Source organism: Rhincodon typus, chromosome 6 (assembly GCF_021869965.1).
Source record: "Rhincodon typus isolate 14 chromosome 6, sRhiTyp1.1, whole genome shotgun sequence".
Classification (NCBI taxonomy): Eukaryota; Metazoa; Chordata; class Chondrichthyes; order Orectolobiformes; family Rhincodontidae; genus Rhincodon; species Rhincodon typus.
The window spans coordinates 28,209,399-28,225,211 of record NC_063337.1 but is presented as its reverse complement, the minus strand read 5'-3'; the positions used below and the strand labels follow the sequence as shown (position 1 = coordinate 28,225,211).

The 15,813-nt window shown below is 39.3% G+C and overlaps 1 protein-coding gene across 1 annotated transcript in view; it reads left to right on the top strand.

Moving 5' to 3' along the window:
- Window positions 1-15,813, top strand: part of nbeaa (neurobeachin a) — an 831,637-nt gene that overhangs the window by 163,352 nt on the left and 652,472 nt on the right. The window contains exons 11-12 of the mRNA XM_048597909.1: window positions 13,178-13,286; window positions 13,881-14,033. Of these exons, the coding sequence (XP_048453866.1) occupies window positions 13,178-13,286; window positions 13,881-14,033 (262 nt within the window). The remainder of the gene's footprint in view (window positions 1-13,177; window positions 13,287-13,880; window positions 14,034-15,813) is intronic.

Genomic DNA, 15,813 nt, shown 5'->3' with positions numbered 1-15,813 from the left:
CATCAGAAAAAGCTTTTTCTGATGAAGGGTCTAGGCCCGAAACGTCAGCCTTTCTGCTCCTATGATGCTGCTGGGCCTGCTGTGTTCATCCAGCCCTGCACCTCGTTGTCTATGATATTTCAGAGTTGGTTTTCCTGACTAATTCAATAGTGATTAATTTTGCAAATATGGTGCAACATTTGTCAAATGCTAGTATAAGAAATGCACCATTATTGAAATATACTTTTCAGCTAGAGGTTTGTTTCTTTCTCCCATGCCATCTCCTGTTTTCTCTTTATATACTGTGGTATACCAGCAAGACATTGATCAGTGTTTGCTACAAAAAAATGTTGAATTAGATTTAATATGGGAATGTATAGAATAAAGAGAGAAACTGCTGGAAAGTAACAGTTAGGCAACATCTGTGGATAAAAAGTGAGAGAGTTTGCTCAGACTGGAAAATGTTAGAGGAGTAACAAGTTTTAAGCAAATTCAGAGAAAGTATAAGTTTGGACAGACAAAAAGTACAAAGGATATGTTCAGGCTGTATTGATGCTGCTTCCTGTTTTTGCTCCAAGCTGGAAAATTCCATTAACTTTGCTTCATGTTTCCACCCTTGATTCTGCATAGTCCATCTCCAGTATGTTCCTCCTTTTCTTCCCTTGACCTGTCCATGCCTGATTTTGCAAATAGGTTGGTGATCAACATCTATTGAAAGCCAACCGATACCTTGAATATGCTTTGACTTACCCTACTTAAGATAAAGATTCATTCCACCATGGTTTATAGGGTACTAGATTATCTCCAATTCCGCCACTTCTACCATCAACCTTTCACCTTCCTCCATGAATCACGATAGGTTCCCCCTTTTCCTCATTTTCTACCGTTCAATAGACCATCCTCTGTATTTTTGACCAAGGCCAGCACATTTTCGTACACGCCTTCCCATCCTCTCCCCTTGTAATGTTCTGAATGGATGATTTTCCCTGACAAAACCCCAGCCTTGTTTTCTATCATCCACAGACTACCCCTACCCTCCCAACCTTCCTCCAGCAATTCCTGCCCTTTCACCTCTTCTGTTTCCTCCTCCTATTGCCCTAAACACATTTTCTGCTGAAATATTGATTAACTTGAAATCATTTCAACTTGTATACTGTATTTGCTGCTCACTTTGTCTCTGTACTAGGCAGACCAAACGCAAATTAGATGATAAGTTTACTGAATACTTCCATCCATTCCACAAACATCTGGGTTTCCTGAGCCTCTGTTCACTTTCAGCTTTAAATCTTAGTTCCAGTTCCACTTCCACTCTGACCTCTTTGTCTACAGACCCTTAAATGGTTCCTATGAAGCTCAGTGGAAATGCTTGGAACAACACCTTTTAGGTACTTTGCTATGTGCACTTGACATCAATTGAACAGTTTCAGATTGTACCAACTGTTTTTTTTTAGAAGACAGGTGCTGATAATAATTCTGTTGTTATTTTACTGATCCTCTAGATTGTCTTTTCATTTTTATTTGCCCTGCCCTATCGTTTCTTTTGCCATATAGTCACTCTTGCCTCTATCCTTTTGTTCTTTTCCCCCATCCTATTTCTTTTAAAAGTATTGCAGATAAACAAGGGACAAGAATAGGCCAAATGGCCCTTGGAACATGCTTCGCCATCCAGTAAGATCATAAGGGAAACAAGTGGGGATGTTTTGTACATATTACCAGAGAGGAGGTGTTTGCAGCCTTTAAGCTCATTAAGGCGGATAAATCCCCTGGGCCTGATCAAGTTCATCTTCAGATGTTGCGGGAAGCTAGGGAAGAAATTGCAGAGGCCCTTGGAAAGATTTTTGCTTCATCTTTAGCCACTGGTGAAGTTCCGGAAGACTGGAGGGTGGCTAATGTTGTTCCATTGTTTAAGAAAGGTAGCAAAGACAAGCTAGGGAACTACAGGCCACTGAGCCTGACATCAGTGGTAGGCGAGTTATTGGAGAGGATATTGAGGGACAGGATCAACCAACATTTGGATATTCAAGGTCTGATGAGGGATAGTTAGCATGGATTTGTGCACTGGAGGTCATGTCTGACAAATCTTTGAGGTTTTTGAAGAGGTAACCAAGAGGATAGATGAGGGCAGGGCAATGGATGGTTAGTCATGAAGGTTAGGTTGCATGGGATCCAGGGAGAGCCAGCTAACTGGATTCAAAATTGGCTTGATGCTAGGAAGCAGAGGGTGATGGTTGAAGTTTTTTTCTTGGACTGGAGGCCTATGACTAGTGGTGTGCCACAGGAGCTGATGCTGGGACCTTTGCTATTTGTTATTTGTATAAATGGTCTGGATGGGAATGTACAAGGCATGATTAGTAAGTTTGCGGATGATACAAAATTAGGAGGTATCGTCGATAGCAAGAAACGTTTTCAAAAATTGCAGAGGAATCTTGATCAGATTGAAGTGGGCTGAGGATTGGCAAATGCAGTTCAATACAGATAAGTGTAAAGTGTTGCACTTTGGAAAGTCAAACCGAAGTAGGACTTATTACAGTAACTGGTAAGATCCTGAGGAGTGTTATGGAACAGAGGGACCTAGGAGTACAAGTACATAGTTTGTTGAAAGTGGCGTCACAGACAGGGTGGTGAGGACGGCATTTAGCATGCTGGCCTTCATTGGTTGAGGCATTGAGTATAGGAGTTGTGATGTTATGTTACAGTTGTATAAGTTGTTGGTGAGGCCGCACGTGGAGTATTGTGTACAGTTTTGGTCACCCTATTATAGGAAAGACATAGTTAAACTGGAAAGTGGGCAAAGAAGATTTACAAAGATGTTGCCAGGACTAGTAGGCCTGAGTTATAGGGAGAGGTTGGCCAGGATCGGACTTTATTCCATGGAATGTATGAGAATGAGGGGTGACCTTATTTAGGTGTATAGAATCATGAGGGGCATAGATGGGATGAATGCATATCGTCTTTTTCCCAGGATGGGGAATTGAAAACCAGAGGGCATAGGTTTAAGATGAAAAGAGAAAGATTTAAGAAGGACTTGAGGGGAAACTTCTTCAAGCGGAGAGTGGTGCATATGTGGAATGGGCCGTAAGAGAAAGTGGTTAAGGCAGATACAACAGCAACATTTAAAAAAACATTTGGATAGGTACATGGATGGGAAAGGTTTAGAGGGATATGGACCAAATGCGGGCAGTTGGAACTGGCTGAGTGGGCACCATGGTCAGCATGGACCTGTTTGGCCAAAGGACCTATTTCCATGCTGTATTAGTATATGTCTCTACGGCTGATCCAGTTTTAACCTCAGCTCTACACTTCTGCATACCCCTGATAATTTTTCATCCCCTTGGAAATCAAGAATCTACCTCTGGCTTAATATTTGAAGATTCTGCATCCACTTCTTTTCGAGGAAGGGAATTCTAAAATCTATTAACCCTCTGAGAGAAAACGTTTTTCTTCTTTGTCTTAAAAGGGTGACCCTCTTATTTTTAAGACTTCTAGTTCTAGATTTTCCCACAAGAGGAAGAATCCTTCTCACATCCCCCCAGTCATGGCCCCTCAGAATCGTATGTTTCAATCAAGTCACCTCTGACTCTTCCAAACTTCAGAAGATACAGGCATAACCTGCCAGGCCTTTCTTCATAAGGCAATCTGCTCAATCCAGGTAATCATGTCGTGAACCTTCTCTGAACAGCTTCCAGTACATTAACATCCTTTCTAAATACGGTGACCAGTACTGTACGTAGTACTCCAGATTCGGTCTCACCAATGCTCAGAAAATTGAAGTATTACCCTTGCTTTCAATTTCCCTGCAATAAAGCTTAACATTTAATTAGCTTTCCATTTTACTTGCTGTACCTGCATACTAACCTTCTGTGATTTCTGCACCAGGACACCCAGATCTCTCTGCATCTCAGTGCTCTGCAAACTCTCACCATTTAGATAATGTGCATCTTTTTCATTCTTTTTTCCAACATTGACCGTTTAATACTTTCCAACATTACACTGCATTGCCAGATCTTTTCCTACTTATTTAACCTATCTATATCCTGTAGGCTTCTTATGTCCTCTTCACGATTCACTATCTTTGAGTCATCAGCAAATTTAGCTTCCATATCTTCGAATCCTTCATCCAAATCATTTATATAAATTGTGCAGTTGAGGCCCTGGCAACAACCCTTGTGGCACACTATGGCGCATGCTGCCATACTGCTAAAGACCCATTTATTCCTCCTCTCTGCTTCCTGTTAGCCAATCAATCTTTATCCATGCCAAAATGTTATCCCCAACACCATAAATGTTTTTTTCCACAATAACCTTTGATATGTTGCCCTATCAAATGCTTTCTAGAAAACTAGGGACATTACATCCTCTGATTTTCCCCTTTATCCAGTGCACATATCACTTGTTCAAAGCACTGCAGTTAATTAGTTAAACATAATTTCCATCTGTAAGTTTTTCTTATTGTGGTAAAAGGTTATCATCGACCTCAACTGCTGACTCTTTCTCTCTTCACAGATGTTGCAGAGTTATTCCATTCTTCCTATTTCAGATTTCCAAAGCATGCGATAATTTTCCCTGTATTTCGGTGTGGAAATGATTGTTTGACCAAATCTTCAGCCTCATTCAACTCTACAAATATTAGCACAAATTCTTTCAATGAACTTCATGCGGAAGCAATCACCCCAGTTTGATAAAGTTATAGTGCACATCGCTAGCCTGGATTAAAGTAAAGGCAGAGCCAAAGTCAATTTCATAAGTCAAAGTTATGTACATATAGCAGCTGTTTATAATAAGTAGCTTGTAATTGAAAGGCACAGAATTGTGCCAATCCAGTTTATGCTTGTTCACACAATTTAGATATTACAGATTTTATTGTATGGCATTGAGAGACTAAGAGTATAGAGCTTCCTTTTACAGGTAGAAAACCTATTTGAACATAAAAACCTAAGGAATGGGTACATGAGTGGACTTGACAGCTTTTGATCCTGCTCTGCTATTCATTATGACTATGGCTGATCTCAACTTCCATCTCCCAATCATTCCCCATTGTCCCTGATTGCCTGAGATCAAACATCTCTATCTCAACAATTCCAAAAAAACAAATTCCAAATTTCTGACCCATTGAGCAAACAAATTTTTCCATGTCTGAGTGTTAATGAATCGCCATTGATCCCATTGCCTTTGACTGAGAAGTAGGGACACCACTGCTGCACCACAAGAACCCATCTCTTCAGACTCATGCATGCCTCATTGATGTCTCTTATTATCCTTAACTCTGGCGACTTAAGGCCCAGTTAATACAGTCACATGTCAAAGGTCAACCCTTTTATTCCATGATCCAGACTGGTGAACCTACTCTACGCTACTTCTAAGGCAAGTTCATGCATCCTAAAATATGGAGATAAAACTACACACATTACTCCTGGTGTAGTCTCACCAAAGCCATGCACAATTTTGGTGCAACTTATTTATACCTGCACTCCAATCAGCTTGCAGTAAACACTAATATGCCACTTACCTTAAAAAAATTACTTGTTAACCTTCTATGTTCCTTATACGAGTATCCCTGTGTCTCTCTGAACATCAACATTTAAATGTTTTATGGTTTTAAAAGATGTTCTGTTTTTTCTATTCTTACTGGCCAAGTGAATAACTTCTCACTTCCTCACATTATACTTCCTCTGCCACATTGCTGCCTGCTCACTTGATAGTAATATATAAAGCTTTAAAAAGTCATAATTCTAACAAGATTGGACAGGGCAAATGCAAGAAGGAAGCTTCCAATGATTGGGAAGTTCAGAACCATGGGTCACAGGATACAGGGACTGTGATGAGGAAAAATGTTTCATTACTCAGTGGTGAGCCTATGAAGTTCTCTGCCACAGGAATTGGTTGAGGCCCAAATGTTGAATGTTTTCAATAAGGAGTTAAATATTGTTCTTGGGTTGAAGGGATCAAAGAAAATGGGAATAGGGTACTGATTTAGATGATCAGCTGTGATCATGTTGAATGGCAGAGCAAGCTTGAAGGGACGAATGACCTACCCTTTCTATTCTGTTTTTAACATTAAAACTTCTGCATAATTATGAAAAATACAATGAAAACATTGGTAAATTTACTCATCACTTAAAAATCATTTTGTTTGGGTCAGGAAGACATATTAAGCCAAGATGCCAATGTTTCATAAAGACCTGTTAGTATTGAATAAATTTGATAAAGCTTTTCATGTACAGCAAACATTTTATGAACCGACATCTATGGGACCAAGAGTGTGCCGGTTGATGAAATATTCCGGTTGATCAAGAGGTCCACATAATCAATGTAAAAACACTCACTAAGTAATAGAAACGTAATGCAGGGGGTATATACATCACTGTTATATTTTATTTACAGCATAAATCACTTAAATAATGTGCAACTTTGCCTTAAATAAAACTTACCAGTGGTGATTGTGATAATACCGTAAGCTTCTGGTATTTCAGTTATATAATTTTTGCTGGTTTATTGAGAATACTGGTTCATAAGATGCCAATTAAAAAACAAAGTTGGCTGTAATTCTGCCTCCATGCCTTTTTGACACATTTTATTTTTCAAATTTAATCCACTTGCTTTTCTAAACTGTTATACATTCTTAATCACTTAATTCTGTTAGCGATGCTCTCAAATTTATGTATGCTCTCTAACTATTTCCTCACCAAACATTGGAAATAGTTTTTCCAAATAACCTTATCAAAACACGTCATAACTTTACACATTTGATAAAGATAGTTGCTACTTCTCGATTTGCCCTGTTAGGAAAGTTTTTAAATTGAGCATACTACCAAATGTAATTTGGCATATAATTTCTACTCCATAGGGTACAGTTGCTACAGTTCAGTTTCGTTACTATAATGAGAACAAAGTTGAGGACTATGTCTAGCCAGTTCCATCCTCCCCACTACTATTCCTGACAAAACTAACTTTTAAAGGCTTCAGCGTCTTGCCTATCAACATTTATTGATGACTAAAGCTGTTCATAAGGTATGATAATGAACTGTTGATAAATAGCCATTCAGTTCAGTGATCAAATTTTACAGAGTTTAATTTTATCATTACAAGTAGGAAATAAAATATAGTGATAAAAGCAATGATTTTCAGTCAATACACCTTGGGTTAGCAGTTTGCATCACCTATTGACTGTGCACAGGTCTCCTGTTGACTGAAGTTCTCTTTCTGTCTTTAGTCTTTCTTTGTGCAGTGAACTATTAAGAATCACAATTTATTAATCCTTGCTACCCATTGTCCACAGTCCATGATCAGAGATACCCTGACCTTTAATTTGCTTATTATCATGAACAGTTCGTGGTCAATCTTGGATTGCCAAGTTAGTGTTGGCCCAATTCCTATTTTCTTTAAAAAGCCACAGCCCTCATATTGACATTACTTCCTGTTGTCAGCTGATTCATTCTTGAAGTGCCAGTCACTTTGTAAGATCATCCCTTTTGTAACAGCTTATGCTTCTTAGCTAACTAACTCCATAGATCTTTGCCAAGATAAACTGGCACCAGAAGAACAATGTATGTGAGTGCCTAGAGTATGTAGTGTCACCCCCTCGTGATTTAATATCATCCCAAATGCCTCAACTGATATAACTGAATGTTCTCTTAAAACATATCAATGTCCTTTATCTAAAAGAACCATGTGTGACTCTACAATGACTATTGATGACTAAACAAATTAAAGCTCTAATTAGCAGCACAAAAATGATACACATAGGCCAGTTGCATACTGAAATTAAAAAATTAAACCAGCGCAAAGCTTAGCTGTGTCCTTGAGTAAAACATTTACCTCAAAACATTTTTAAAACTTACATTAGCTTGAAAAAAGCAAGTCACAAAACCTGGGCAACATGGCCTTCTTCATTACAGAAAGTGTTATATAGTTAACCAGAACATTTATTCATTCATGGAATCTGGGTGTTGCTGGCTCGGCCAACATTTATTATCCATTCCTATTTGCTGAGAGGGCAGTTAAGTGTCAACCAGTTTAAGGATTCTCATGTAGGCCCTCTAGGTAAGGATCACAAATTTCTTTCCCCAAAGGAAGTTAGTGAATCAGATGGGTGTTTATGAGAAAAAGACATGGTCACCATTAGGCTAGCTTTTTATCCTAGAGTTTTATTGATTTCAAATTTTACCATCTGCCATGATGGCATTTGAACCTGTCAATCCAGACCATGAGCCTGGGGTTCTCGATTATTAGTCCAGTAATATTACCACTTTGCCACCATCACTCCCTATTTATTATTAAACACAATATAACTGAATCCATCATTTATTTAAATCAAAATTATTGTTTGAAAAATGGTTCAACACTATAGGCCTACTCCTGCATTGTGTGATTCCATCTGAATGTGATCTGCTGAGAGCTCTTCTTCATTTCACAGAGTCATAGGGGGATATAGCACAGAAATGGGCCCTTCAATCCACTATGTCTACGCTGACTAATAAATACCAAACTACACTAATCCCACTTACCTGGAGTTGATCCATAGTCTACAGTGCCCAATCATTTTACGTATTCATCCAGATTTTCTTAAATGTTATGAGAGTACTTGCCTCCACGACCCTCTTAGACAGCACATTCCATATTTCTACCACCCACTGGGTGAAAAAAAATCTTTCTCCAATTTCCTCTTAAACCACTTTGTCCTCATCTTAAACTTACACCCTCTGGTCTTTCACACATCTGCCATGGGGAAAGATTCTCATGATCTTCTCGGTCTATACCCCTCATAATTTTGTATAGCACAATCAGATCACCCCTCAGCTTCCTCAGCTCCAAGGAAAATAAATTCAACCTATCCAGCCTCTCCTCTTAACTGAGACTTTTAATCCCAGGCAACATCTTGGTGAATTTCCTCTGCAACCTCTCCAGGGCAATCACATCCTTCCGATAGTGTAGTGACCAGTTCTGCGCACAGTATTCCATCTGTGGCCTAAACAATGGTTTATAAAATTAGAGCAAGACTTATCTGCTCCTATATTCTACACTCCAACTAATGAAGGCAAGCATTACATATGCCTCATTCACCACCCTGTCTACCTGTGCTGACACTTTCAATGATCTATGGATTTGCATACCAAGGTTCCTTTGTACCTCAGTAATCCATCGGAACTTTCCATTTATCTTTGTATGTCCTTCCCTTATTAGCTCCCAAAATGCATCACCCCATGCTTATTTGGATTAAATTCCATTTGCTATTGCTGTGCCCAGTTTACCAGCTGATCAATATTAGACTGTAGCTGAGACCATCCTCCTCAGTATCAAAAGCACCACCAATTTTTTTGTCATTTGCAAACTTACTAATTATACCTTCTTCACTCAAATCTAAGTCATTAATGTAAATAAAAAACAGCAAGGGTCCTAGCACTGAATTCTGCGGTACTCAGGCTACCAAATACAAAAACAACCTTCCGCCATCACTCTTTGCTTCCTACTTGCAAGCATATTTCAGACCTAGTTTGCCTTGGATCACATGGGCTCTTATATTTTGGACAGGCTTCCATGTGGGGCCTTGACAAAGGCCTTACTGAAGTCCATGTAAACCATATCAATTGCACTACCCTCATCAACATATTTAGTCACCTTTTCAAAAAAACTCAACTAAATTAGTCAGACAGGATTTCCCTTTAACAAATCCATGCTGACTATCCATGATCAATCTCTGCCTTGCCAAGTAGTAATTGTTTCTGTTTTGTCGAATTTTTTCCAATAGTTTTCATGCCACTGATGTCAGACTAATTGGACTGTAATTAACTGAGATATCCCTGCTTCCCTTCTTGGACAAAGGAATCATATCAGCTATCCTCCAGACATCTAGCATTTCACTTTTGGCCAGCAAGGTATTATATATCTTGGCCAGGCCCCCAGCAATCTCCTCCCTTACCTTCCATAGCAGCTTTTGATACATCTCATCAAGCCCTTGGGATTTGTGCCCCTTATGCCCACTGAACCATCTAATGACTCCTCCTTATTGGCACTATGGAAGTTCTAGAGCCTCACTATCCCCACTGAAATCACCATCTGCAGTGTCTTTCTCCTCTAAAAATACAGTTGAGAAATATTCATGTAAGACCTCTAACATGTCTCCTGGCTCTACGCACAGTTGCCCCTTTGGTCTCCAACAGGTCCACCTTCTCCCTGGTTATCTTCTTATTTTGAGTATACTTGTAAAAAGCCTTGGGGGGGTTTTCTTGATCCATCTGCCAAAGATATTTCATGGCTCCTCTTTGCGGTCTGAATTTCCTTTTCAAGCAACCTCCTATACTCTCTAGACTTTGAAGGGCCTCCCCGTTTTTAATGTACTATATACTTTTTCTTCACGAAACTCTCAATATCCTTTGACATCTAGTGTTCTCTGTGCCCCTCACACTTAGAGTTGGCCCTGAATTCTCACAATATTATTTCTAAAAGACTCCCATTTTCCAAATGTAGACTTACCTCCAAGTAGCTTCCCCCAGTCCATATTTGCCAGATCCTTTCTAATGATGTTGAAATCAGCCTTCTGCACCATGGTTATCCTTTTCCCTAATGGCTTTGAAAGTTCCAGAGTTATGTCCACAATCCCAAAAATGTTCACCACTGAAATTTCAATCACTTGACCGACTTCATTTCATAAGATTAGGTGTGGCACCGCCCCATCTGTAGTAGGACTATCAGTGTACTGGCACAAAAACTCTCATAGATACTTTAAAAAACCTCCCTCCGTCTGATTCTTTCAGACTAAGGGTGTCCCAGTTAATGTTAGGAATGTTGAAATCCCTTACAGCTATGATCCTGTTACTCTCTCACCTTTCCTTGATTTGCTTACATATCTGCTCCTCTATCTCCCTCTGCCTACTGTGGGGCCTGTGTGATAATCCCAGCAAGGTAACCACCCTTTTTAAAAATTTCTAACCTGCACCCACATGGCCTCATTTGAAAACCCTTCTATGATGTCCTTCCTCAATACTGAAATGCCAGTTTCCTTTATCAGAAATAGAATGCCCCTGCCTCTCTCACACACACCTGCCCCTCAATCCCACCTGAAACTTCTACGCCTTGCAATATTGAGCTGCCACCCTCTTTAAGCATCTTGTCCTGCTTTGTTTGGCCCATGTTCCCAACTTCTAGCCATGCTTAATATAAAGAAGCAGCCACACTAGGTCATTCCTGTTTGAAAGCAACTAGATTGTGCATAAGCCTTTAAATTATTTAAAAGACTCTTTCAGAATCTCCAAGGCCTTGCAGACTATTGAAACTTTTAGCAAGTTTTGAAAAGCTTCCTAAAGAAAAACAGAATTCCAGCAATAGGTGGCAGAAAATAACTCAGCTACTAAGTAATAACTTCTGAGTAGTTGACCCTTTCAATAATGGAGGCTGGGAGGGTGGGGTGCTAGGTAGGTAGGGTGGCAGCTGGGGAGGAGGTAGAATTCCAGTTTGGGGGGGGGGGTCTTGGGATGTGTTGAGTCTTGGGGAGAGGGCTGTTTTAGTCAGGATCTGAAGGAGTTTTAGTTGATGATCTATGAGATAGGCGTGGACTTGTTGAATAGCAAATCAGGAGTTAGACTAGTTATTTGTCTAACATTTCCTGAGTAACTATTTTACTTGCTTATGTAGGAATCCTCTGACTCTCTGATTTAAATGGAGACTTTCAAGGGGTTTCAAGGATGAAGGGAACTGCCCAGCAGAAATTTCAGTTTCCTGCGCAGTTCTTTAAGTCTGTGTGAGTCATGACTGACCAGTACAACAGTCCGATCCATCCTTTCCATTGGTGTGTTTGTGCAACACATTTCAAATCTGGGCATTCCACTGTACAACTGCATTTTACATTTCTACGCTCACGTTTTGTTTTGATTCTTTGCAAAGTAGAGAACTTAATAACACAAACACACTTAGAAACATATGTCAAGACATTCTGATTGCCAGATAGTCATTGGAGCAGTGCAGTTTTCCTGCATTTTGAACTCTCCAAAAGATTGTTTTTAAAGGCAGAGAATTCTAAGGGTTGCACTTCAATGAGGTTAGTAGTTACCCTGGAAAAATCAAATCATCAAAAAGCTAGTCTAACTTCAGCATAACTAATCAACACACCCTCTGACTCACTAAACATGCCGTGACTCTGCCTCCCGATTTTTTGTTTTACACTGCTATCCCCCGGACCTCTGACAACAACTGTCTGACCATCCTCTGGCCTGAGCTCCACTCCCACATGCCCTTTGGCTGTGCCACTCCCCCTTGGCTGCTTTCAGGTCCAACACCCCCAACTCAAGCACCAACCCAGCATTCCCTGCCACTTGATGCTGCCACAGATCTGTCACCCTGCTGCCAAACATATTCCATCACTTAGCTGGTACCCTATCTACCTGGCAACCCAACCCCTTAACCAACTGTCACCCTAACTCACACTTACGTAATGGACTCGCCCTTTCGTAGTTGTTATCAAAGCGATTGGCTATGCTTACTCTAAAATTAGATCTCAGAATGCACGTACTAATTGCTGCGTAAGGGATGTGGTTTGCTTACTCCCAATTATCATGCATTTCTGGAAAACTGTGTTGATTTTATGTATATTCTGCATTTCCGAAGGAACTGGAATTGGAATTCTGAGTTAGTAATGTGGAGTTCATTACTAGTGGGAAGAAATAGGAGCAGAGTGCCGATGTGACTATGATTGCCACTCCTCAGAATATCTGGGCTGAATTTCAGCTGTTTTCAGATATGTTGGGATGTGGAGAGATTCTGCAGTATCACCTGATGTTGTGACTGTTGTAGCTGGTTTATTTTCTTTCAAGGTCACTTTCTATGGTTATTTTCATCATACATTTTCCACGGTGAATTGCTAATATAACTCTATCTTTTGAAATCTTGAACATCCAAAGGTGGTATGAAAATGGCATAATTTAGCTAATTTGTTTTGTGTCTTCACGCATAGTGCAGAAATATATAAACTCAGCTTCATACTTTTGCTCCTCATGAAATGTGAGATTCAGCTGGGGATAATTGTTAGATTTAGATGCCAAATCCGTCACGTAGAAGTGGTGGAAGATCTCCAATTATGATTTTAAATTAATTTCAGTAATTTTGTTTCTAAAGTGATCAATATCATAGCAAGACCATATATTGAACTACATACGAATGTAAAAAAAGCAGTGTTTCTTTTGAAATTTCTGCATATCTTTTTGTGCAGTGCAACCCTTCTAGCCTTTCTAGTTGAGCTACTAAAGAGCTCAGTGGCCATGCAAGAACAAATGTTGGGTGGAAAAGGCTTCTTGGTAATTGGCTATCTCTTAGAAAAGGTAAGTTCTTCAAGAAACAAAAAAAATTCTTTATTTAGAAAGCATAAGTATATCTGTCTGAACTTGATAAATAAAGCTAATGATGCATTTTTGTGATATTTAGACAAGCCTGTTTATATATAACGATATTTCAACATTGACAGTTAATTATTTACAGAAGTAACTAGTTTGAGAAAATTGAGTTCTGATGTTTTGAAGTAATTTTAAATGATATCGAATAAGAACATATGTATTATTTGATAATAAGAGTTGTAATATTCAATAGAATTTAAAATATTATCCAGGTATTTTTGTATGGCAATGTTCCTCTGTTTAAGGAGTAACCAAAAATCTTTTCAAAATATGGTAGGCAAACTATGTATGTCGACATGTTAATGTAATAGCTAAATATTTACTGCTGAATAAGAATGTCTTAATGTGCTGATATTGTCAGGGTAGTTACGTTGAATGACATAGCAGTGGGAAATTTCCACTAATCATGATGTTTCAAAATTACCTTGCATACAATTTATGTTCAGGAGGTAATGATTGTGATTTTAAAAGTAGGTTCAGTCATTTATTATATCTTCTGATGTTTCTTTTTTCTGAATATAGTCATCCCGAGTTCATATTACACGAGCTGTCCTGGAGCAGTTTTTGTCCTTTGCTAAATATCTGGATGGTTTGACCCATGGAGCACCTTTACTAAAACAGTTGTGTGATCACATCCTGTTTAATCCTGCAATCTGGATTCATACTCCTGCAAAGGTGTGGTTTTTCATAAATATTTGGAACCTTTATATGTTGCAGAGAAATGTTTCCTTTTGTCCCTTTTTTTTGCTAATTGTTAATATTCTGTAAAATTTTCTTGAATTACTGCATGGAGAAATTGATTCCTTGTTGAGCTTGAGACCTGAGATCTCAGCCCTATTTGTAATGTGTGAGCCTTAACATGGAGAGCTGTCAGGCTATGTGAGAGGTTTTGATACCAGATAATACACTCTGGGCAAGGAGCCACTTAAGCAGGATAATTTATTAAGCAGCAAAAGTTATACTTAACAAAGCTAGACAATCGGTTTCTGGCTTTAGATGGTCCTTTCTTCCCACTGTCTCGAGTAGTACAAGGGCTTGAAATTCCTTTTCTCTAGTCTGTCCCGATATTCCTTCAAATTTGTTCTTTTTATTTAGGGGCCTTTCTGTGTTCTGATGTACCTGCCGGTTCTGATTGATTGATACATGCATATCACTGAATTGATCAAACTTGTTACTTTACCTGCCAGTGCTTTCATTAATTCATTAATTTTGGCTGTGATCCTGAGCATATAACAAACAGCATATCCTTAACATGTAAATAGTCCATTGTCAACTCTTCCCTGCATAAGCAGTGATGGAAGGTGTCATCAACAGTGCTATCAAGCAGCACCACCTGCTTAGCAGTAACCTATTTGTTTATACATAGTTTGAGTTCCACCAAGGCCACTCAGCTCTTTACCTCATTACAGCCTTGGTTGAAACTTGAATAAAAGAGATAAATTTCAGAGATGAGGCGAGTGTGACTGCCCTCGACATTAAGGCTGCATTTGATGGAGTGTGACATCGAGGAGCTGGAGCAAAACTGGAGACAATGGGAATCAGGGGAAAACGGATCACTGGTTGGAGTCATACCTGGCACAAAGGAAGATGGTTGTGATTGTTGGAGGTCAGACATCTCAGTTCTGTGACATCTCTGCAGGATTTCCTCAGGATAGTGTCCTTAGCCCAACCATCTACAGCTGTTTCATCAAATACCTTCCGTCCATCATAAGAGTGTTTGCTGATGACTGCATGACAGTCAGCGTTGTTGCTGAATCCTCGGATAGAGGAACAATGGCAACAGATAGGTTGGATCAACACCACCTGCAAAGTTCCATTCCAAGCCATCCATCATCCTGACTTGGAAATATATCACTGTTCCTTCAGTGTATTTGGGTCAAAATCCTGAAACTCCCTTCTTAATGGAAATGTGTGTGTACTCATGGAATGTGGACTTCAGCAGTTCAAGAATGCAGCTCACTACCATCTCCTCAAGGGTAACAGGATGGACAATAAATGCTGACCTTGCAGTGATATTAATATCCCATGAATGAATAAAAAAACTCATCCATAGTTTCAACCCCTTATCCTCATAACTTGCTCCAATCTTTGAAACACTGAGAATTTGTGTTCCCCAAATCTAGCTTTTTATCCATACCCTCACTTCTCGCACCTGGGTTTTAGCATCTGTCCCTCCAACCATCTCAGCTGTAAGTTTTGGCATTCCTCCCTCAATCGCTCTGCTCCTCTATTGCTCCTCCTTTTAATTGCTCCTTAAAATGTACATCTGTCCCAAAGATTTTCATCAATTAAAAGTATCCTTCTTTACTGAGGTGTTAATTTTTAACTGGCTATGATCCAGTGAAGCACATTGCAATGTTTCATTACTGAAGGCATTATATAAAAGCGTAAGTATATGCTAGGATGTTATAAATCAGAAATAAAAAGCAAAGATGCTGGAAGTTCTTACAGTTCT